The sequence below is a fragment of the Typopeltis vanoorti genome, chromosome 9 (genome assembly GCF_054136105.1).
Source record: "Typopeltis vanoorti isolate ZY-2024b chromosome 9, IOZ_Tvanoo_1.0, whole genome shotgun sequence".
Lineage (NCBI taxonomy): Eukaryota > Metazoa > Arthropoda > Arachnida > Uropygi > Thelyphonidae > Typopeltis > Typopeltis vanoorti.
The window spans coordinates 120,009,440-120,035,530 of NC_143557.1; the positions used below are offsets into that span (position 1 = coordinate 120,009,440).

General features: G+C 36.5%; 1 protein-coding gene across 1 annotated transcript in view; it reads left to right on the forward strand.

Moving 5' to 3' along the window:
• LOC150103475 (uncharacterized) overlaps nucleotides 1-26,091 on the forward strand; it is a 384,849-nt gene that overhangs the window by 33,743 nt on the left and 325,015 nt on the right. Inside the window, exon 2 of the mRNA XM_090397834.1 lies at nucleotides 22,395-22,613. Within this exon, the coding sequence (XP_090253960.1) occupies nucleotides 22,439-22,613 (175 nt within the window). The 5' untranslated portion in view covers nucleotides 22,395-22,438. The remainder of the gene's footprint in view (nucleotides 1-22,394; nucleotides 22,614-26,091) is intronic.

Genomic DNA, 26,091 nt, shown 5'->3' on the forward strand with positions numbered 1-26,091 from the left:
ATAGATGATGAATAACAGTGGAGATAATATACACCCTTGTAACACAGCTGACTTAACATTAAACCATCTTCCTGTACCTCCTTCATTTCTAACTGCTGATTTACAACTGAAATATAGACTATATATTGCTTGATATAATGTCCCATTTATACATGCTAGAATGAGCTCCAAAATGCTCCAGTTATATATCATATAACTGCAGCATTTTGAAGAGCTTTCCTCTTGGCACCTTGTCATATGCCTTTTTCAGATCTACAAAACTTAAATACAGATCCTTGTTATATACCCATGATTTCTCAACTATTTGTTTGAAAGTGAAAATCTGAACCTTACAACCTCTGTTTGGCCCGAACCCAGCTTGTTCTTCACTAAGCTTCTCTTCCACTAATTTTTCTTTAGCCGTTTCTCAAGAATACTTGCATAAATCTTACCAGGAATGCTCAGTAGAGAAATTCCATTGTAATTCTCCCATTCAGCTTTATTCTCTCTCTCTCTCTTTTATATATATATATATATATATATATATATATAGATGAGTACTATGAGCACCCCTTCTGCATTATGCATGTAGCCACTGTAAAATTTTATACATCCATATTTTTACATCTCTGGTCAAATATCATCTACTCAACTGCCTTCCCACATTTCAGGTTTATGATAGCTTTTTCTACTTCAAGTACAGATGGTATTCCTGTTTAGTGTTTTCTACCATCATGCTATCACTGCTTGTTTCATTTAATTAAGTATATATTTTATTAAGTTACATAAAGTAATTTCCATGACTAATGACCTTATGCAACTTGTTCAGATGCCAACCAGAATACCTGATAACCCAAACCACTCTCTAAATACCCTAGATCTCTTCCTGACCAATGCCCCCTCCAAATACACAGTAAATGTAGAGCCCCCCCCCCCCCCCCCAGGCAATTCTGACTTGACCAGAATTGACCACATGATATTGATCATGTTGGACCATTCTGACCAATATGATTGGTCAGTATTATCAATTATACTGACCAGAATATTGGTCATATTGACCAATATTCTGGTCAATCATATTGGCCAATATCATTAACATGTTATTGGTCAATATCATGATATTGATCATGATATTAACCACATGATTGACCTCCTCCCCCCCCCCCCATGCAGCAACACTCCCATACAAGAGTAGTTTGGCATTATAACAGTGCCAAGTGAGACAGCCTCTGCAATTTCTATGCCTCATTCCCATGGTGGAACTATTGTTTCCAACCTTTCAACCCAAACACATGCATCAAACTTATAACCAAAGTAATCCTTACTGGCATGGAAACATACATTCCCCATACTACTCTGACCTGTCATTCCCTAACTAAACCCTGGTTCTCCAAAGGATGTACCAAGGCTGTACAAAAAAAAAAAAAAAAAAAAAAAAAAAAAAAACCACATACAATAATTTGGGCTTGAGTATAAGCTCCTTTAGAGCTTATACTCAAGCCCAAAATAGATGCAAAAAACACAGTCAATGTTTTCAAAACAGAGTTCTAGAGCAAAAAAGCAGGACACTAGCAGCCTGTCAAAACGGCAGCTGATGCTTTTTTTTTGTCTCTCGCTAAAGCAATTGGTCATAACTTCTGCCCAACACTATTCCCACCCTTATCATACCCAGATGGTTCTATTGCATCATCACCTACAGAAAAAAACCAATCGCCTTACACTTTGCTTCCAATGCATACATAACTGACAATCATAAATGTCCTCCAACCATTCCAGATACCAAATATACAATGCCACCCATATCCTTTTCCCAGAAAGAGATCAGAAAAATACTGTCTAAATTAGACACAAAACGTCTTCTAGTCCTGATGGCATTCCTCCAATTGTCCTGAAGGTTTGCACACCAGAACTGTCTCCTGTCCTGTGTCACTTATATATACTTCTTACTCCCACAGCCTGAAAATTGGGCCGTATTCAACCTATTCCCAAGAAGGGCGACAAGTCGCTGCTATCCAACTACTGCCCCATCTTGCTCACTTTAGTCCTGTCTAAAGTAATGGAAAAAATCATCAATTCCCAACTCCTACACTACCTTCAAGGTACTCGTCTAATAAACGACTGCCAATGTGGATTCCATCATTGCTGATCAACAGGAGATCTAATCACATACGTCACCCATCTCTGGACAAATGCCTTGGAGAAGTTTGGCAAATTTCAAGTGCTAGCATTTGATATTTTCAAGGCATTTGACAGGGTCTGGGACAAGGGCTTACTAAGCAAGCTGCCATTGTTTGGTCTATCTTTGGTCTATGTAATTGGATTGCCCGCTTTTTTATCTGGATGCACACTGTGTGGTGGTGGATAGTTCCTTATCTTCTCACTAACCTTTTTCCTACTATATATCAATGACCAACTTCAGTTGACCTCCAACCCAATACACAGTTTGCAGATGCGACAGCACATTGCAATCCTCCCTTTCTTTTGATAAACCTTACTCCACACAACTCACCTCAACCTACAGAACATCAACCACCACTGCTCTCAATTCTGATCTCCAAGCAATCCTCCAATGGGGTTTAGATAATCTAGTCAATTTCAATGCTAATAAAACCCAGTACTGTCTTATTTCTCATAAAAAAAGAACCATCTTCTCTCAGTATTATTTTTGATAACACCCAAATTTCCAGACAATTTGAGATTTCTCTTCTTGGAATTACCATGACATCAAGCTTCTCCTGGCATAAACACATCACAACCATTGCATTTCTCTTTCACTCAAGACATTAGTTCACCCCTGAACAGCTGTTAACCTTATACAAATCACAAATCTGCCCAACCATTGAATACTGTTCTCACATATGGGGTGGGGCCCCAAATGTTCCCTCAAAATGCTTGACTCAATACAGAGGAGAGCAATCAGACTTATTAATGACCATCTCTTACCAACTCACTCCCCCACTTTCGCTCAGACAATCAGTCTCCGCACTATGTGTATTCTACAAATATTTCCATGGAAAATGTTCATCTGAAATAGCATCAATAATTCCTCCACTTCCTGCTAAGCTCATTGGAACACATGCAGCTGCTGCTCAGCATCCCTTCACAGCGCACCTTGAAACCCACAGAACAAGTTTCTTTTCCTCCTTCATCCCTGCAACTTCTGTACTATTTAACAGTCTTTCCCCCTGATGCATTTCTCAAGAAATACAATATACAGACATTTTAAATCAAATGTGAACAAGTACCTTCTATCCCAACCCACCACCCATACATGGTACTAATGTATACTATAGGTTGATCAACCAACCTCTCGTCTATGGGCTCAACATTAAAAAAAAAAAATTACTCCATACGTCAAGAATATCTTTATCCTCAGTTTTCATGGCCCCTATATCTCTAATTCCTTTTACAGTACTTTTTCCTCCATTTCTGAGCTTTTTCAATATCCTCCAGAATATTTTACCACCTTCCTGATATTTATTTTCAATCTTCTTACCAAAGTTTTCCCATGACTTTTGTTTATCTAATTATAAACAGTGCTTTGCTTTCTTACATTTTTCTCTGTCTTCGCTAAGAGCATGAGGCAACTTACTTGCCAGGAACTTTTGATATGCTTTCTTCTTTTCCTTGCCTCTTTAACTTCTTGAGTCCACTTGTTCTGATATTTCTCTCCTTGCAGATTACCACACCTCACTCCTCACCACATATCTCTCTGAATGAATCAATCAAAGTTTTCTTTAGGGTTAGCCACTGTATATCCATGGTTTGGTTCTTGTTTTCAAAGTCTTTCAGTTTATGTTTGTGTATTTGAGCCTACAGTTAAAATCTAGTAGCTGTTCAACTTGGATTCATTTCAAAACTTTCTTACACACCCTTCTTTTCAATATGAAGTACAATTTTATCCTACTCAACACTAAATTGTGATCACTTCCTATTTCAAATCCTCTGTGTACTCTTGTGTCATGAACCAGTGGGAAAACATTACTGTTGACAATAAGTCAGTGCGGCATTTCTCATTCCTTTAATTTTCTCTCCATGTGAATTTTTGCACATTTTTATGTTGAAACGTGGCGTTAATAATAACTAGTTCATGTCCTGAGCAGAAATCTAGCAGGTACTTATTATTATTAGCTTTGCTGTATTTTCCAAATTTTTTCAAAACATTCTTATTTGTCTGTTAATCATTTCCTGCTCTGCTGTTTAAATCTCCAATAAGGACCAACTTTTCCCTTTTTGTTTTGTCAGCTGATTTCTCTAATGCCTCGAAAAAATTTCACGTTTTCCTTATTAGAACCTTCTGTGGGACCACAAGCACAAATAAGTCTTATTGTCCAGTTTCCCATTTTGATATTAGCCCACATGACTTTACTTGATATTGCCTGCCATTCAAGAAGATTATCCTCATATTTAGTGTTTAATATTATTTTTACTCCTTCATTTCCCTGATTCTTCTTTCTTCTATATAACATCATGTATTTATTGCTTAGAAAGATCTCACCCATTTTTGTCTTCTTTGTCTCACTAATACCTATTATGTCGATCTGCTACTTATCCAGTTCTTCTGTTCTTCTGCTAGTTCCATTTTTTTCCATTGATGCTTCTTATGTTGATAGTACCAATCTTGTATATACTAACACTGATGTTGAGTTGCAGTTTGTTTTAGTAGCTGACTTTTAGCTATTTGCCCCAGTTTCCTGACAAAAACAATGGGGAGGCCTTGTTTTACTGGTGATGCCCCAGCCGGCATAAAATTCCGTCATCTTATACCATCATAAAATAAAAAAAGTTATCTGTGTGTCTTAACACCCATGTGATTTATTCATATATTTTGCCAATTTTTGTAATATATTCCAGTTTCAGTTATGCATCTATCCAATGGTTCATAATTTTGCACATTAAATTTGCAGTCATTATCTTTTGTCCAAACTAACAATCTATTTAGATAATCCTGCAGTATCTTTATATCATCTTTATCAAATATTGCCCTTCCCAGTTTAGCATCATTTCCAAATAATTGGATATTCCTCTCAAGTCATTCCAGTAACATATGGTGGAGTTGAATCAAAAAGAAGGCAGGTGATCAGTGGCATACTATAGAGTTCTATACTTGGACTATTGTTGTTCAGTTTGCATTATAGTGATAGTGGAAATGCTATCACTAATGTGCAGATTGAACAACAAAGTACATAGCTACTGTGGCACACTACTGATCATCTGCCTTCTCTTTGATTCATCTCCACCATATCTAAACATACACACGTAACAAGTAGTAATAAGATAATAAGTAAATATTTCGTCCTAAGTCTCATAGGACATCTTCAGTACAGTTAGTTCAAACAATATTAGGAATCATATACAGTTGGGTGCGCGCTTACAATGAATCGCTATAAGTAAATATTTCATCCTAAGTATCATAGGACATTTTCAGTATAATCAATTCGAACAATACTAGGAATCACATACAGTTTGGGTGCATGGTTACAGTGGAATCCCAATAAGTAAATATTTCATCCTAAGTATTGTTCGAATTGATTATACTGAAAATGTCCTATGATACTTAGGATGAAATATTTACTTATAGCGATTCATTGTAAGCATGCACCGTAACTGTATATGATTCCTAATATTGTTTGAACTAACTGTACTGAAGATGTCCTATGATACTTAGGGCAAAATATTTACTTATTAAAAAAAAAACTCTTATTACTGTGGTTGCGTGTGTATGTTTAGTCATGAATGCTCCACAGGTTTCATTATACAACAAAATCTCTACCATATGTTACTCTGAAGTCTATCCATCAACTACTTTCTTATCCATGTCATCAACTTCAGATCCATCCCTATTTGCACCAAATTAGAATGTTTCCATGTGGTATCCTGTCAGATGCTTTTGCACTCCAGCAATATCATGATGTAGCCATTTCCTTCATCCAACTCAGCTGTCAGCTGAGTTCAATGAAGGAAAATCACTTGATTGCCAAAAATAAATAAATTATCCAGACAAGATCTCCCTTTACAAAACTATTCTGTCTTCCATGAATAATAATAAAAAAAAAAAAAAATGGAAAATGAAACACATTGCACTCAGCCACATGGCAGTATTCATGCAATGTGTTTCATTTTCTTTTTTTTTTTTTAAATGTATTGTTATAATTAGTATGCGATGTCTTCATAATTGTTATTATTATTATGGGCAGCTCCAAGGAGTCCTTAGACTCATCGAGGGAGGCCCAACATCATGTCAAGAACAACTATTCAACATTCACACAGTATCTATCATACTTCACCTTGAACTCATTTACTGTCATGGCACCCACAACAGCCTCTGGCAGCATATTCCACTCATTTACCACTCCTCTCCAAGTAAAAAACCTAGCTCTAACACCCTTGCTAACACACTCTTACCAAGCTTCCATGGATGGCCCCTAGTCCTCTCACTACCAGTCCTATTCTCAAAAATATCTTCTGAATTAATCTTATAGAAATCCTTCAGTAATTTGAATGTCTCAATCATATCACCCTTTTCTGCCTATCAACCAATTTCTGCAGCCCACAAATCTTCAACCTGTTCTCATAAGGTTCATTCCATAGTCCTGCTATCATCTTGATCACTCGTTTCTGGATCCTCTCCACCTCCTCCCCATCAAGAAGAAACCCTGGTGCCCATATCTGGGCACAGTAGTCTAGATGGGGTCTTATCAAGGCTCGATACAGAGGAACTTTAACCTGTTTGTCTCTGCTCGTTAAAGTGTTTTTCAGCAACCAAGGGATTTGATGAGCTGATTTTGTCACTTTTGCAATGTGTCCCGTAAACTTCAACTCCCTATCCACCAACACTCCCAAATCTCTGACCTTGTCAGTCTCCTAGAGTACAGTTCCACCAATGTGATATATTGCTGCTAATCTTTTCACCCCAAAATGCAAAACCTTACATTTTTCCACATTAAATTGACTTCCATTCTCATTAGCCCAGTCCTCCAAACTATCCAAATCATCCTGCAAAATTTTGACATCCTGAGCATTCACTATTGCTTTACCCAACTTTGCATCATCCGCAAACAGATGCACAGTTCCTTTCGGATCCTTTCCTATATCATTAATGAACAAATTAAACAGTAGTGGTCCAAGAACAGAACCCTGAGGCACACCATAGTCACAGGCCGTCTTTTGAACTCTACTCCTGAATAAACTACTCTCTGATATCTCTCCATCAACCACTCTCCTATCAATCTCACCAACCCTATATCCATTTTCATATGCTGCAGTTTACTGATTAGAATTCCATGTGGTATCCTATCAAAGGCTTTAGCAAGGTCCAGTAGAATCACTGTAAACCCGTTACCCTTATCCAGTTCAGCAGTCACTGTGTTATGGAACATGAGCAAGTTACTGAGGCATGATCTACCCTTCACAAAACCATGCTATTCCCCATACAGTGTCCCATTTTCATCTATCCAATCTTGTATTTTCCTCTTGACTATTTTCTCCAAGACCTTGACAACAATTCCTGATATGCCGATCTTCCGGTAATTTTCAACTGCAGTCTTGAAACCTCCTTTATGCAATGGAACTATTTTCCCCTCTTTCCATCCCCTTGGGACTAATCCAGACCCGAGACTCAAATTAAACCAAATGGTCAAAGGCACTAACAATTCTTTAGCCGCTTCTCGTATGACATGAGCTGGTATACCACCCAATCCCGTAGATGAATTGACATTGAGGTTTTGTAATAGACTATACCTGGATGATATACTCTTGCAAAGTGCTCACTCAGTAATTCTACTATATCAACTGATTCTGTTACCTCCCTACCATCGGCATTCTTTAAAATCACTCTGCCATATACATTTTTTCTTTTACTTGCAACATTTAAAAAAACTGTTTGGGATTCTCTGTAGCCTGAATGGCTAATGTTCTTTCATAATCCGCTTTTGCTTTTCTTACCATACTTGTTACCCTTCTGGCCTGGGCTTTATACCGTTCATGTGCCTGCAGGTCACCTTTCTCCTTAAATTCCCCCTACAGTTGTTTCTTTTTTTGCAGCTCAAGCTTAATGGACTTGGTTGGGTAGTGTATCGTATGCTTGCGCTCGTTATTTCTGTGAGATACGAAACTTTTATTATTGGTGTTTGTTCGTGGTGAGGGTGAAATATTTTTAATAAAGCAATTTTTTAATATGTAAATTTATTTATTAATAAATTGGTTACTGATTAGGTAAAAAAGAATTTATTATTATTTTTTTCTTTTTCTTTTTTTTCCATTTTGTATATGCAGCACCCCCACTTAAAGTTTTCACTGGCTGCCATTGGTTGTGAGTGCAAGCAGTGTGAATGAATTCAAGAATAAGTATGATAGCTGGTGTGTGTTAGTATGTGCCGTCTCTGACTCCGTGGAGGTCTCTCTCTTAATAATAATTATAATAATATCATTTAGAATGCGTTTTTTCATTGCCCACGAAGAAAATGGCAGCGAAGGCTTCCTAGCTCACTGAGCTTAGCATGAGAGATTTTGTATAGTGTAGTGTATGTTCTTTGTAGTCATTGTCACCCATGGGATAAATTAGAAATGAATACAGAAATTATTATGCAATACTGAATGTAATTTTACAGATTTCAGATTCAAATGAACTGGTAATGACATTACACAAGGGTAATTGTGAGTCCAAGCGGGTGTTGAAATGCATGTGCTAGAAGTATCAGAAATAAAGGAGAGATGCCTTTCTCATTGGTGAACTTGACTTGACAAAAAGTATAGGCATTAGTAAGACCTGGTTGACAGCAAATGATATATTATTATTATTATTATTATTATTATTACATGACACCTCTAGGGAGTCCAAAGACTCATCGAGGTAGGGCACCTACTCTGCAACTCTCTGTCTCCACCACTCAATTTACCAACTACAATGAACCACAACTTTACCAGCGCCATCTACCACTCACCACCACCACCACTACTAGCATTTTCACCGACAATCACAAACATCCATGCCTACGGCGGGATTCGAACTAGCCTTTTGACTGGGGAGCGGATTTGCTAACCACTCGGCCAACTAGGCTGACAAATATTTACAGAGATAGTAAAGGGTATTGAATTTTCAGGGAGGATAGAAGGGACAGGAGGTAGGATATTGCCTGATGATAGTTGAAGAACTACTGCCAACAAAATTAGAAATTAAAGTGGATTTTAGGTGTTAAGAAGATGGTTTATTTGAGGCTGTCTGGTGTGAGATAGAGGGCTAATAGCACAAAATATATTGTTGGTCGCTGCTATAGACCAGTAATTCTCAGGAAGATGTAGATGCCATGCATCAGCAGATTGGCACAAATGATTATTATGGAAGACTTCAGTTATCGGAACATAGATTGGAGGGAGGAAAAGGGGGGGTATGGCTAGATGGAAGTGGAATTCATACACTTACTAAGGGATAATTACCTGAAACAGGTTATAGAGGGGACCAGGGGCTGCTCGTGCATAGGCACTGCGGACTTCAGCATCCCAATTTTTCTCGATATATAAATATATTTATTAATTTATTTATATTTGCTTGTAATATTTAATTTTATCATCAACAATCCTATACAATTCTCTTATTTTGTATAAAAAATAATAAAAATCCATCTTGTAGCACTTAGGAGGGCGAAGGATGCTAGCAGCACTGTGTTTACTATAGTGTCATATTGCTACGGAGCAAGCATATACCCATCATAATGAGATCCGAACTATTAGCATAATGCGGCACTGTCCATTGCACAGTTCCACTGTTGTTTATATGCAGTTTTTGCCAGTAGTAGAGTAATATTGTAAACCCATTCCTTTAATTACAATTAAAGTAATGGATTTTATTTTTAACTAATTTTGAATTATACTAAACTATATAATTTTATCGATAATGAACAATATATAATATCAATAAGTTAAATAAATATATAAACAAAAAATATATATAAACAAGAAAAAATTTTATCTCCAAACATAAATAGTGAATTTAAAATGAGGAAAATTCAAACATACATAACTTAACTCAACATTAAAGTATTTTTTTAATTTGATTTCTTAACATCAATAATTTCAGTTAAAGGTGCTATTTTCATTAGTTTTTTTTTCTTTCTCCTCTTTTTTAATAAGTTAATTTTGTGAGCTCTTTACATACATTAGCATCTCCTGTTTCAGTGCTTTTAAAATTATACCAAGGTGAAGTTTTTTTCCATGAATACACATATATGTATCTCTTTTCAATACCTCCTTTTATCAAATATTCAGTCACATGAAATATTCTAATTCTTATGTTTGAATTTTCACTATTTGATGCAGTATGTAAACAAACAGACACCTGTCTCTCTCTCTCTCTTTCTCAACCATCAGTCAGAATCACAGAATATAATTTTGTTGTCAAAATACTGGCGTATATAAAGTTTCTTGTTCCTGCAAGTTGGCCTGCTATAGATGACAGACAAAAAGATCAACCGCCATCTGTATAAAAGAACATCAAAAATACATCTGCAATCATGACTGGACCATTCTTTAAATATTACACATAGAATCAACTGGAAAATGAAAACCACCATGCTTCATTGCAGCAAGTGTTTAGAAGAGAAAGTCTTTTTTAGAATCTGCAGCTTAATCTAAATAAAATGTGTAAAACTTCCCAAAGTATTATTAAACCTTTCATGAGGCCTCCAGCAGGCACCCAACCTAGCTAGGACTGTAGACGTTCATCCACATTTCACTTAGTTTTTTTTTTGTGTGTGTGTGTGTGTGTGTTGCAAGCTTTATATTCTACTCCCTGAAGATGTTTCTGTGACTGAAAGGAAATATTAGAATTGAATTGTTTTTAATCCTTTTTTTTCAGGTGCTGTATTTTATTCTATTAAGCCTCCAACATGAGTTCCTCCTGGCATTTGTTCTTTAACACACAGGTAATGAAATTCATCTACCTCTTAGATGATATTCGCACATGCCAGGGGAACAGTGAGATTTGAACCCATAACCTGTTAGTTGGAGAGTAGACATACCATTCATTTGTCCAGCCAGTTAGCTAGCTCTATTGTAGATTCTCGCTGAACAGTTTAAAGCACCTTTTTCACATTCCCTCAATATGTACATGGTGTGGAGGGATATACCACATGAGGCTTACTTAAAATTCTAACCACTTTCATTGGTTCATTCTCTTCATCATATTTCATGTTGTCTTTGCTCCCAACATGAAATACTAACAAAATACTCTCGGAACATTATTATATCTTAGCTATCAGTACCTGAAGTGAGTCTTCTCTGCTCTCTTTTTTTCACTAGCCACTTAAACCAGGGTTTATGGCTAGTGGTATATCGTGGGATTTTCCTTAGCTTTCTCTTCTAGTCTCCTTTCATATATGCATTTTCCTTAAAAGGAAAAATATATGCATATTTTTCTTTTTTTATTATTATTATTATTACATGATACCTCCAAGGAGTCCAATGACTCATTGATGGAGAGAGAGCACCTACTCCACAACTCTCTGCCTGCACCACTCAAACCAACTACAATGAACCACAACTACCATCACCATCTACTGCCCACCACCGTCACTGTATTTTCACAGACAATCACAAACATTCATGCCCACAGTGGGATTCTAACCTGCAACCTTGTGGCTGGAGAGCAGATACGCTAACCACTGCACCAGCCAGGCCGGCAAAACATTATTATTACTATTATGTGACACCTCCAAGGAGTCTAAAGACTCATCGAGGGAGGACACCTACTCTATAACTCTCTGTATCTCAATCCACCAACTACAGTGAACTGCATCATCTACACCAGTGCCATCTACTGCCCACCACCACTGGTATTTTCACAAACAATCACAAACATCCATGCCCACGGCAGGATTTGAACCAGCAGCCTTTTGGCTGGAGAGTGGATATGCTAACCACTTGGCCAACCAGGCCGGAACTCACTCTTTTTCGTATAGTTTTATGGTTCTTGCATTTCTTATATTTCGCATGCAGTAAATATTCTAAAACTATAAAAAACAAGCAACTGCTGTTCTGCATCCATTCACTGTTCATCTTTAAATTCAGTCCTGTTTCTAAACTTCCCATTCCAAAGAATACTATGTTTGGTCTCAATACCATTCAGACCCAAACATAGTGTAACATTGAGATCAAATTCAGTGTAACATTGATGTTTACTAATTCTTTTTCTATAATGTTTTGTCTGACCAAAATATGTTGGATTACATTTACATAGTCTGATGAACACTAGAGGCAGAGTCAAAAGTTGTTTGTCTTTTGTACTTGGTGTGATGTTAAAAATTTTGTTGATAGGAAAATATGTCAGTATCAGGTGTCTGCCGCTAGATTCAGAAATGCCAATGATACATGGAAGCAGAACCCTGCATTCTGCTGCAGTATTATCATTGAGAGTAGGAATGCAGGAGCCTGTTATTCTTTGAATATAATGAGGGTTGTAGCCATTTGAGTTTACAAAATTTTTGATAGTAAGAAGCTCTTGTAAGGATGAAGGAGAAGAATAAATGTTACGTACTCTATTAATTAAGAATTTGACGACTCCAGTTTTCTGGAAGGTATGATGAGCATAGCTTTAATATGTCAGCACCAGTAAAGATGGGTTTTTGATATATATTAGCTGATAAAGTATCAGAGGCCACACAGATATGTAGGATGTTCAATAGGATAAACTCTCAGGACTCCTCTTTTCCGTGGTGAACTGACTACATACAATGCTGGCCACTGATTACTTGAAATGAAATATGGTTATTTTAAGAATGAGGCCAAAGGACAAATATATCATCTACGAGGGACGTTTAGAAAGTAAGTTCCGTTTTTAAATATTTTCACTGCAGCGCTGCGATCACAATAGTGTGGTGCGCATGCGTGCTGAGTTTGTTGATTCCTTAGCAAGCCGTTGGTGCCATTTTCAGATATTCTCACAGTGCGTACGCGTCTTGGTGTGTGTTTATAATGTCTAAGAAAATCGAATTGCCTGCCGCATGTGAAATTAGGTCAGTTATCCATTTCTTGAATGCGAGGAATGTTAAAGCAGCTGAAATTCATCATCAAATTATTGAGATTTATGGAGAACACGCAATGCGTGATTCAATGGTACGAAGATGGGTAAGACTTTAATAAAGGAAGAACATGTGTGCATGATGATGAACTGAGCAGGCGACCATCTTTAGTAACTGAAGATTTGGTGCATTTAGTTGAAGAGACGATTCGACAAAATATGGAATTCACTATGATATCACTCTCGCTGCAATTTCCAGTTTGTGTTGTTCTGTAAGCAACTTCGGCTGGGTACCGAAGTTGCTTACAGAACAACACAAAGTGAATCAGCTGGGCAGTGTGTTGGAATTCTTGACATGCTACCATGAGAATGGCGATGTTTTCCTGAGCAGACTTATCACTGGGGACGAGACTTGGGTGTCGCACTCAACCTCTGAATCCAAACAACAGTCCATGGAGTGGAAGTACATCTCATCACCTTATCAAGACGAAATTGAAGACAATGGTTTCCACTCGGAAAATCATGTGCACTGTGTTTTGTGACAGACAAGGAATTTTGCTGGTAGACTTCTTGGGTCAAGGCTCCACAATCAATGCGATTATGTACTGCCACATCCTTAAGAAACTGCATTGTACGATCCAGAATAAATGATGCGGCATGCTTACCAGGGGCGTTGTTTTGATTCATGATAACGCTCACCCACACACACAGCCAACGTAACACAACAACTTCTCACCACCTTCGGCTGAGAACAATTCCATCATCTCCCTTATAGACCTGACCTTGTGCCAAGCGACTTTCACCTGTTCAAACATCTGAAATCTTTCCTTAGTGACCAATGGTTTCAAGACGAGGAGGAGGTCAATATGTGGTTTGTGTCACAGGCCTTCTACGACAAAGGTATACAACTCTTGGTGCCCTGTTATGATAAGTGCCTGAACAATGGCAGAAATTATGTAGAAAAGTAGTTAAAGATGTCTACTTTAATTTCTAATAAAGTTTTTTTGTAAGTATATTTTTGTTTCTCTGACAGCCCATCGGAACTTACTTTCTGGACGTCCCTCGTACATAGCAAACTCAGATAAGGATTATCTGAGTTTGCTGTGTACGAGGTTAAGGATGAATGGTTGAAAATAAAGTGTTTTCTACATGGTTTAAATAAGAACTAGTTTGAGGGTAGAGGTAGAAGGCTCCTAATGACTACCCTCAATCTGTTTATAGATTTCATGTTTCCAGCTAAAATATCCTGGTCGTATTATGAATTTGAATATTTCGCAACATCTGGGGAGAAATCATCATATACAAGACAAGTAATGTCGCCAAAGAGGATGTTAAGTGAACATAGGAATGTCAAACCTGATTAAAATATCAGAAGCTTGTATCGAAATATCCTTGAATTTTTTTCTAGAAAACATGTAGAATTATTGATAAATGATCTAGAGTGACTAATATGTGCACTTAATAGATGAGAAAGGAACTTAGCCACTATCTCTGTATATATATATATATCAGTGGTGTTGCTCGACCATTTCGGTTGGCTGTACTGTCATGTGGCTTATGCAACCTGTGTTACAAAATTCACTTCAATTTGACTACATAATTGCATTTTTATTAATATATGAAAGTTTTAAGAGCACATAGTGCATCAGTGCTCATCTTAATTGGTCCAATGCAGTTAACTGTAGGATGACTTTGAGTACTTTAATTTATCAGTTAATTGTAACCAAATATGTGTAGAATGGGGAACTTTATGTTTCTTTTGAGATATATTCTTCTTCTACAGCCCCATATAGGGCCTTGGCCTCCCTTTTTTAGGTTTCATAACTCACTACGAGGTGGGGTCGTTATCCCCACGCTCAACCACGTGTAATTGTCTGTGAAGCGTTGTGTTCTTAAGGCTGGTTTGCCTGCTTTGTGGGAGGAAAAACCTCAGATAAACTGGGGAGAAAACCCTGCAGTCCACGCCCAAGACCAGCTAACTTGGCTATGTCTGAGAAAGATCCTTAGCTCCTCATGTCAGCGACGAAAATCGAATGCAGGACACTCCTTTCCCAGGCATATTGTTGCGGAGTACATAACCACTCGGCGCTAACCACACATGGACTTTGAGATATATTAGAAAACAATAATTTAAGAGAATGCTATATTTGGTTGGTATATTTGAATTACTCAAAGGTGTAAATATAATAGTAAATTTGGAAGAGGGGGATGAGACTTACCTCCTTCGACTACAATCATACAATCCACAAAAACTCTGGCAGAAAACGGGACATTCAGTAGATTGTCAACACTGTTTCCTACTGTGAATATATATATTAAAAACTTGGCTATATCTGTGTCCTAAATACATCAGTTCACACTTCACGCACGCAAAACAGATGAAACTCAGAAAACAAAAACAGCAACTCATGACAAATGACAACGTTCAGTTGGTTTGGTTGACACAATAACCAATCACGGTCACTGATTTTTTCGGTGCTGTTGTCTCAGTGCACATCCTGCCTCACCATCTGGGTGGTTTAAAGCTACTGAAATTCTTTGCCCCACTGTGCCAACTGTACGTCTATTCAAAGAGCTCAAAGGTTTCTGTATTTGTGACTGCACACCCAGGCTATTAACATGAATGCGATGCAATCTTTATGCATCAAAAAATGTCATCTTATTGTATTTAATTTTAGGAATCATTCAAACCCAGGAAATAATTAAGGGAGTCTTTAACAGGAATAAATGCAAACATATAATATCAGTTCATTGATTCTAACTCATTCACCTAGCGCCTGGTCACTCAAAGCTAACACTCAAAGTTATCCTATCATATATATATATATATATATATATATATATATATATATATATTCAGATGTGAATATATTTCATGTGGAGAACATTGTTTTGGGTAATGGATTAAAACCAAATATATAATTTCTTTGTATCTTTAGCATATAATAGAATCAAGGTAAAAAACTTTCAACATACATATATAGAGGTATATTATTATTATTATTATTATTATGTGACACCTCCAGGGAGTCCAAAGACTCATCGAGGGAGAGTATGCCAACAGCATTGAACGATATATATATATATATATATATATATATATATATATGAAATAAAATATATACTATATGTACAGTATATATAATAAAATATATAAGTATGTATTTTATTTATTTATTTTTTCTACAAATCAAGACATAAGAGGAAGAATTCATCATAAAATATTATTATAAGAATCATTTATGTTAATTTAAATGTCTTTATTTGTATAATTTTTGGCTAAGTTTCATAGCCATTGTCAGTGGCGTAACTAGGAGGGGGGGATGCGGAGGGGACGGTCCACCCCGGGTGGCATGTGAGACACAATTTTATTTTTTGACGATTCTTTATTTATGTTAACTTAGTAATTTTATTACTTAATTAATAATTAGTTTTCAACAACTATACTTACAACTAAAATAAACATAAACGTAGTGTTTAATTTCTTTCTCTACGTCGTTTTGACTTTTTGTAATATTTTTGGTGTGTATTGAGAGGGGCGGCAAAAGCTTTAGCTACGTCACTGGCCATTGTCAATACAATTATAGGGAAACACAAAAAAGAGAACAACAATTCAATTGAAAGTGCGTAATATGTGCACTATCTGCTGCAGGAGAATAGCTCCATCTGCATTAATAGATATCCAAAATAAATTACAATAAAATAATTTAGTTAATAAATTATTTTTAAATATAAACAAAAAATGAATTACAAATTAAGGAATACATAAATGGTGTTAAAAGTTTATTTTTCACTTGGTTAGCCTATAATAAATTTAGTTTAATCCTTTATCCAAGTGTGAGCAAACAAAGTTTGCACCTGAAAGTATCTTCAGGACTGGGGTAAGTTGGTACAACACCGGGCAACTCGTTGCAAAGGTGGAGCAAGCTGACATGTCTCCTATCTCAGTATCTCCCATAATGCAAAACACATATCCTTGCAGATATGTATAATGTTATGCATTTAGAGATACTGAGATGGAGTGATTTAGCTTGCTCCACCTTTGCAATGAGTTTCCCGGTGTTGTACCACCTTACCTCAGTCCTGAAGATACTTTCAGGCACAAACTTTGTTTGCTCACACTTGGATAAAGGATTAAACTAAATTTATTATAGTCTAACCAAGTGAAAAATAAACTTTTAACATCTTTCTCTAAATCCAGAGTAATTTAATAAAAAGGTGGCACACCGTTTGGCAACTCCTATAGGTAGAGATGACCTTGCTAATGCTTCTGCCTGGTATCTCCACTTGGACCTGGCTCCCACTGAAGAGACCTCAATAAAGGTCGAAACTAGTCTGGGTAGTGGCCTTTCCCTTAATGCATAACATTATACATGTCCGCAAGGAGATGTGTTTTGCATTATGCATTATGGGATATACTGAGATAAGACCGATGTTAACTTGCTCCACCTTTGCAACGAGTTTCCCAGTGTTGTACCACCTTACCCCAGTCCTGAAGATACTTTCAGGTGCAAACTTTGTTTGCTCACACTTGGATAAAGGATTAAACTAAAGTTATTACATGAATGGAAGTTAGCATAACTTCCCAAATTGAGAACATTTTAGGCAATCGTATTTGTTTAGGTTTGGGTTTTGAATGTGTACTTGACATCTATCCTTGTACAGTCTTTCCAGAAGAATAACGTTTGTGTAACACTTTGGTTTTGTTCTCCATTGAATCCTGTGTTTTGTGGATAATGCATGGCTTGCTAAACTGAATTTGTTGGCTTCAGGAATGAAGACATTCCTGATGTTCTTCATAAACCCAATTTGTGCAGAATGACCAGTTTGTCTATAATATAAGTTGCAAGAGCAGGGGATTCTTTCTGCATTTACTGGAAATTCTGCTTCCTTCATAAAAAAATTCAATACATTTTAAGAATAAAATTTCAGGATTAACCTTACAACCCAGAGATTTTCATTTTAATGTAGACTCACTCTTCACAAATATTTTCTGTTAGATGCAGTTGAATTACTTCATAATGACTTTCCTCCTGATATTGTAAAATTATTTTGCTTTGTCATTAGTTTTGTCATTAACTGCCTGAACAAACTGTACAAACAGATAGTGGGAACATATATGGTGCCTTTCCCCAACTCTAGCTAATTACTTTTAGGAACATTTCAAACAACATATTCTGGATGTTTTTTCACCTAAACCATTGATTTGGTACAGATATATTGATGATGTGTTTGCTATATGGAACTGATCTTCATGAATTTCTTGTAAAAATTAATTCAATATATCCAAGAATCAAATTTATCCTGGAAGTAAAAGATATGAGGAGGGAGAGAGCAAAGGAGTTGATGGTTTTAATAGGTACGAATGATTTGACATAGGACAAAGAGCATGTCAGAATGGATATCAGGAGACTGCTTTGATGGATAAAAGAGAATAGTGTGATAAGAAGGGTAGTAAGCTTGTTGCCGAGGTATGACAGTGGTGAGATGAGGCGGAGCGCAAGGATTATGAATGATATGTTAGCTGAAATGTATGAGGAGAAAGGAGTATAGTTTGTTAATGTATGGAATGAGTTTGAAGGATGAAGTGAACTATAAGAGAGATGGACTGCATTTGAGTGGTTATTATGTAAGTCGCTTGGAGAGACTGCAGCTGGAAGGTAGAGAAGTGAGTGCAGAGAATGAATGAATCAGATCAAGTGGGAAGTGATGTGGAAGAGTGGGAGAGTAAGACAGGAGAGATTGAAGAGGTGGTAATGAATGAGGAAGTGAGTGGCATGAGTATGGAAAATGAGAGAATTGGTGTGCAAGAGGAACAGGGAAATGGGGAGGCTCAGGGTGGACAGGGGTACACAGCATGAGAAAGATGGATGCTCCAAGAGGATGTGAAAGCATATGTAGACAGGAAAGAAATGGGATGACCTGGGATCAAGAGGAAACAGTTGGAATTGAAGAGGGTTCTAAAATGAATAAACAGAAAGGGAAATGGTCCCAGTTGAGCATGGAGAGATCACATCGAATGAGTGGTATCAGTGGAACTAGCTGTAGATCCAGGAATGAGCTATTGTGTTTGTATACAAATGCTAGATGTGTAAGAAACAAGGCAGATGAAATGGTTGCACTAATTGAGTCTGTTCACCCAAAAATTGTTGGAATAAATGAGACGTGGTTAGATGAGGACAACATCCTGACAGGAATAGAGATTGAAGGATATGGTGTGTTTCATGAGGATAGAAGGGGTAAAAAGGAAGGGGGAGTGCTATTGATGATAGAGAAAGAGTTATGTCCATATAAAGTAGAGATGCAAGAGGGACATAGTGCCAGTAGTTTTGAGGCGTTATGGTGTGAGATAGAGGTGAATGGAATGAAATATTTGGTTGGATGTTGTTATAGACTAGGAAATGTGGATGGTAGTGATAATGAAATGTATAATCAAATTAGCCAAGCAAATAAGAAATGAGTGATCATTACAGGTGATTTTAATTATAGCAATATATAGACTGGAATGATGAAATAGCAACTGGAAGTAAAAAAATGAGTTTCTTGATCTCTTTTCCAGCTAACTCCTCATTCCATGCTACACCCGCAAGCTGTCTCCTGAGCTCGTCATAATTAACCCCCCCCCCGCCTTGTAGTTCCACATATACCCTTTTCTCACAGAGGTCCTCATACTGCTGGCAACCACCCAGGTAATCACCTCATGGTCACTCTCATAAATTAGTGTTTGACACCTAATTTATAATTACATCCTCTGGTGAGATGACCAAATTCAAGACCCTCAATCCTTGCGTGCCCTCTGTTACATACTGAGGTAGTTATCCTTGATTTTCAAGAACTAATTTCTTGATGCAATGACTAAATTTATTCCAAGGGTGAGAAGGTTAAATAAGGTAGGTGTGAAATGGATGAATAAAGAGATTAACTATATGATACAGAGAAAAAGGGCATTATGGAGGAGCATAAGAGAATTGGAAATAACCGATTACATGAGGATTACAAACACCAGGCAAGGCAGGTGACTTGGTTGATAAGGATAGCAAAAGTGAGGTATGAACAGCAGTTAGCTAATGAAGCCAAAAAGAATCCTAAGGGGTTCTTTTTGGCTTCACAGTGTGCTGGTAGGCACAATTTTCCTGTTGTATACCTAAAACCATTCTGAACTCAAATTTTTGCATAATAACAAACGTAATCTTTCTGATTTTTTAAAGTGATGATGTAATCGACTATGTTTTAAACTTGCTGCTTCACTATATAAAGCCAAGTTATCACATTCTAATTTATCTTCAACAGAATTCCTTTGCTACTTTCATTGAAACAGAAGAACCATATATCTATTTCAAAAAGATAAAGGAAAACCCTAAGTATGATAGTAATGGAGCGAGAGAACTATGAGAGGAAGATCTCCTGTTACAGGAGATCTCCCTCTCATAGTTCTAGATAGACCTCCTACTTATTCAGGAATACATCATAACCCTACCAACTTCATGTTAAGTAGCACAACTTACATAAAGAAGGCTGTTGCCCTGTGAGACCTATTGTGAAATGTATTGATTTTCCTGCATATTGAATGGCTAAATTCTTTCACATCTATTAACTGGCATTGACATGTGAAGTGCCCATTAAAATACAACACTGTGTTGATATTCCATTGAAATACATCTTATTCACATGGGTGTTTTGGTGGTAAAGTCCACATATTTTACAATTTAGATCATTTATCAAGAATTCTACATATTTTCTAGAAAAAATCAAGGATATTTCCATACAAGCTTCTGATATTTTAGTCATCTTCAACATCATTTCTCTCTCTCTGTTATTTTTTTTTTTTATATAGATCCCATCCATGAAAGGTTTTTGTAAACCTATAGCACATTTCTACTGTGAGTGAATTAAGGAATTTTTTCTATTTTTAATAATTTTTTTCCTTTTCTTTTATTTTTCCACATAGTTCAGAAGACTCGTGGAACTTTTTCTGAATATTATCAATATTGATGATATTCAGAAAAGGGTAATAGAGAGGTCTTAGTTGCCTCGACTCAGATGTGGGAACAGTACTCCAAAGTTGGATGGCTCTGAGACTTATAAAGTGTTAGGAGTTGAGAGGAAGAGAAGTAATGTTTAGAATGGAAAAGCACACCAAACTTTTTTAAAGGCTAAGAAGGCTATATAATATGTTTGTGCCAGGATGAACTGGATGGGACAGTAAACCCACAAAGAGAAAGCTGATCTTGAAAGGAAACTGGAACATTAATCAAAAATGAGAGAGGATTAGGTAGCCTTTCTTGTAGGTAAAAAGGCAAGCTGGAGTTTTTTTAGTATTGAAATTTACTAAGTTCTCTTCACCACATTTCAGGATGTTGAGGAGGTCAGTGCTCAAGCCACTGGTTATGATCTAACATTAGAGTACTGTGGGGTTTATCAGATGAGGAAGAGGAGTGAAGAGTACTGTCATTGGTGAAGCTGGAATAGGATTTTAAGTCAGAGAAAGGAGGTCATACACTTGAGGAAAAGTGTAGTGAGAACATAGAACCCTGTGTCATTTCAACATTAATGGGAAAAGCTGATGAGAGGAAACCATCCACCATGCTTCCTCACTGGTTGTTTATTTGTATATCATGAATGATTTTCTCTCATCAGATTTTCCCATCAATGCAGAAATGCCTCAGGGTTCTGTGTTCTCACTACACCATTCCTCCTTTACATAAGATGGCAGTTTGTGCAAGAGGCCTCATTGCCAGACCAAATACCTTAGAAATCTTGAGAGCAATAATATGAGTTTCTCCAAATCTTTCCATGGACTGAGTCACAAAGGTGGGTTATATTAGCTAGGAGTTCAGATATAGAACAAGAATGGTGGAATCCATGTTGGTGATATGAATTCCATTGTTCGTTAACTGATTGTTGTAGTTGCCTTGTATTATGGCCCTTTGATTTGCTTGATTGCTCCACATTGTTGATAGACTGTAGGTTTTGGTACGAGATATATATGCTAATTTCATCAAAGTTATTTCTTTGTCTGACATATTGTCTCTCTTGATTACCACATCACCAGTTCAGTTAAAATTAACTCATTAAGTGAATTATCAATTTGCAGTGATGTAATATGATGTACTAGGGTAAGTAATGTGAATTTGCATATGCATGCAGATATATACATGTAAATTCACATTAGATATATATTAATTACATGGAAAGGTATATATGCAAATTAACATTACATGGCCCTATATTTAATTACATTTTCTGGTGAGTGCATGTGTGTACTCTATTAAAAATTATGCTGAAGTATAGTATTTCATTTAAATTATTTTAATTGTGATAAAAGAATAAAAAAGTTCTATATCAACTTAATAGTAACATTTTTCTTATTAAAAATCGTAAAGAACATCTTTTTTGTTTGCAGCTGAGAATATTTGGACAGTTAGCACCAATTTTTCAGTATCCAAAATGCCAGCGCAAGAAGCAATAATTACAATACTTCATTTTAATGACTGTTACAATGTAGAAGGAGAACAGGTAGAACCAATGGGAGGAGCAGCACGATTTTGTACAGCCCTAAGAAGCTTTGACTATCTTGATCCCTTAATTCTTTTTAGTGGGGATATTTTGGCACCTTCAATAAGTAAGATGGTTTACTAATGATACCATATTTTCATTTGAAAATAAATGATCAGATTGTGTCATCTACTTTTATCTAGCATCCACTAATATTATTTCCTTATTATAGAGTGTTGTTATTATTACATTTTCTATTACACAGTATTGTTATTATTTATTTTATTTTATTTTGTGTTGTTATTAATAGAATGAGATAATTCACAGAACATAACAATACACACATTATAAAATAAAAAATCACTTTTAATTGCATTTGAGTTTTTTCAAAGTTGCTTTAACGTTGACAGCACTACTTATAAAACAAAGAAGACCTAACAAGGAAAGGAAAGAAGATCTAACATAAACGCCATATGAGAATTCAAACTATGTGATAGTAGTATAATGCAGATTAATTTTTCTCAAACCTTGCATTTGGTATGTGTTTATGACTAGAGGTGGAATCATTTGCGGTCTAAAAGTCTTCAGTCTTTTGAGACCAGAAATAATTTCTATGAATCATTTATTTATTTTTTCTTCCTGTGAATACTTCCTGTATGAAAGGCTGATATTATACTAACGAAGGTCTTCTAAATGTTCACTTGCTTTAAGGAAAGATCTATAAGTATGTAAATTTTCCAACCAAAAAACGAATGTGACAAATGGTAACTAACACTGGGTTTAATAGGTCATAATATAGATAGATAACCAAGTAGTTGCTAGTGGCTTCTTCTTCTTTGATTTTGCTGCTACATCAAAATGGGGGGTGCAGTATCCCAAAAGAGGAAGATCACTAATGGTGTACTGCTGTTTGCAGATGATGTGAAATTGGGGAGAGCACTGCAGAGTCAAGTGGGCGGTGTTGCCTTACAGGAAGACTTGAATAGATTGAATGAATGGGCAGGTAAGTGTAACTGTCAGTTCAGTGTTGCAAAGTGTAAGGTTTAAGATTTGGTAGCAACGACGGGATGCAAAGTATATACTTGGTGAGGAAACTTTAAAGGAAGTAGAAATGGGAGACCTAGGAGTGATGATAGACAAGGACCTGAAATTCAGGAGCCACATTGCACAAGTTGTGAAGACGTCACATTGGATAATGGCAGGACCCTGACATGCAGAAATAGAGGTTATGATGCCTTTGTATAAGGTCTTGATCAGGTCTCATGGATTATTGCGCACAGATTTTGATGATGGGTTTTCGTGGTGACGAGGATATGTTGGAAAGGGTCCAGAGAAGATTCACAAAAGTGGTCTTTGGAATGTGGAGTACAAGGGCAAATTGAGAGAATGTAAATTGCAAAGCCTCATGAATAGGAAGAAGAGGGGAAGGGATATGATTGAGACATAAGCTAGTCAGAGGTTGTTATCAGGTTGACATGGAAGAGATATTTCATGGAATGGGAGAAGGGATAGAACAAGAGGCCATTACTGGAAACTGTATAAGGAAGGCTTGAGCAGAGAAGTGAGAAGGTTCTTTGCATGGAGAGTGGTTGGTGAGTGGAATGCATTGCCTGAGTGTGTTGTGAATGCAAGCACATTGAATCAGTTTAAGGCACGGTTAGATGAGCATTGTGTGTACCTCCCATTATTGTTGTCTGACCTCCACGGAGTCAGAGACTCCGTGGAGGTCAGACAATAATAATAATAATAATAAAAGCACACTCAACAGAAACCAAGGAATGATTTTATGTGATATTTAGAAGTCACTTATTATATCTTTCCACACATCAGACTTTAACTTTTCTGCCAACTATCATGCATACCTATCGAACACTGACCAACTCATTCCAGCTTCCATGCTCGTTTTTTTTCCCACTTATTGTATTTTTTATTCCTAACCCAGAAGTCACTAGCCTATGTGGCAAAACTAGTTGGTTTAACTATTTATATTACGACCCATTAAATCCAGTGTTAGTTATTTGAAGCAGATATATTTCAGTCTTTTCATGAGATCAAAGACTGCTTCTTTGAAATTAAACTGATTAAATAAACCACATCAGTAAACATTTGCTTTTTTTTTTTTCCTGTTTAAATTTTTGGATATTGGTTTTAATGCTCACATAATATTAAAATAAGCATCATTCAGTAAATATTAGTACAAACTAATAATACTGGCAAATGACTGAATGGGTGAAGGATATATCATAGTTTTTCACTTACTCAGGAATATCACTTCTTTTTGGCATGATATCTAAAACTTATCAGATTCTCAAGAGTAGTGGTCAAGATTTTGGAGAAGTTGGAATGGTGAATAAGTTAATCTAGGAATGGTGGATAGAAATGGGACACTATATGGGGAGTAGCATGGTTTTGTGAAGGTCGGTCATGCCTCAATGACTTATTTACTTTATATAATAAAGTGACATCTGAGTTCGATGTTGGTAATGGCTACCGTGGTGAATTTCTGCACTTAGCAAAGGCATTTGACAGGATTCCAAGAATTCTTTTACATGAATTAGAGAAAAAGCTGGTGATGTCAATGAAGAGGGTGGCTGATGGTGAGAGATATCAGATGGAATGTTATTCAGGAGATGGCCTGCCTAGTTCAGGAGAAGACCTCTACCACTCATTAGTGATGTGTCGCATGGCTCTGTACTTGGGCCATTGCTATTTAATCTTGTAAATTAATGATATAAGAATGTTTTGAGGAGAAATATTCGGTTGTTTGTTGATTATGCAAAATTGAGTAGAGCAGTAGTTAATAAAAAATAAAATAAAAATAAAAAGATATCTTGCAGGATGATTTAAGTAGACTGGCAGTATGGGCAAAAGAGAATGGCTGTCAGTTTAATGTGGCGAAGCATAAGATTATACATTTTGGAATGAAAAGATTGCCAGCTGCTACTGCATTGATGGATCTGCTGTAAGGAATTGACGAAGCTAGGAATGGGGGTTGGTGGATAGGGAGTTGAAGTTCATAGAGCATATTGCAAAAGTGGCTAAAATAGCTCATAGAAGTACCTGATTATTGAAGAACACCCTGACAAGCAGAAATGAGATTATTGTACTTTTTTATAGGTTTTGATACTGTCTCTGCTGAACCTGTGCACAGATTTGGTCACCTGAGTTTCTTGAGGATGGGTGAAGAGGTGGACAGATCTAGTGGCAAGTGACCAAGATAGTGACAGGTCTGTAGAATGCTCCTTATGAGGATAGGACAAAGATTTGTCAGATACAAAAATTTGTTGATAGGCAGAAAAGGGAGAGATATGATAGAGAGACAAGACTTAAAGGATTTTATAGGATTGATTTAGAGGAAATTTTTCAGTTCATTACCAGTGGAAGTGAGAAATAGGGAGTCATCACTGAAAAATCAGCAAGGGTGTAGAGGACTGGATTTTTTGCTTTGAGTGAATGAGTTTTACTGTAGTCTGTTGTGGATGCCTTGTCAGTAAATGAGTTCAGAGTGGAGAATGAGAAATAGCATATAAGTGTTAGTGATATGATTGAGATATTTAGACTCTTGAGAGGTTTAAATATCTTAAAAATACACTGGGGAGATTTTT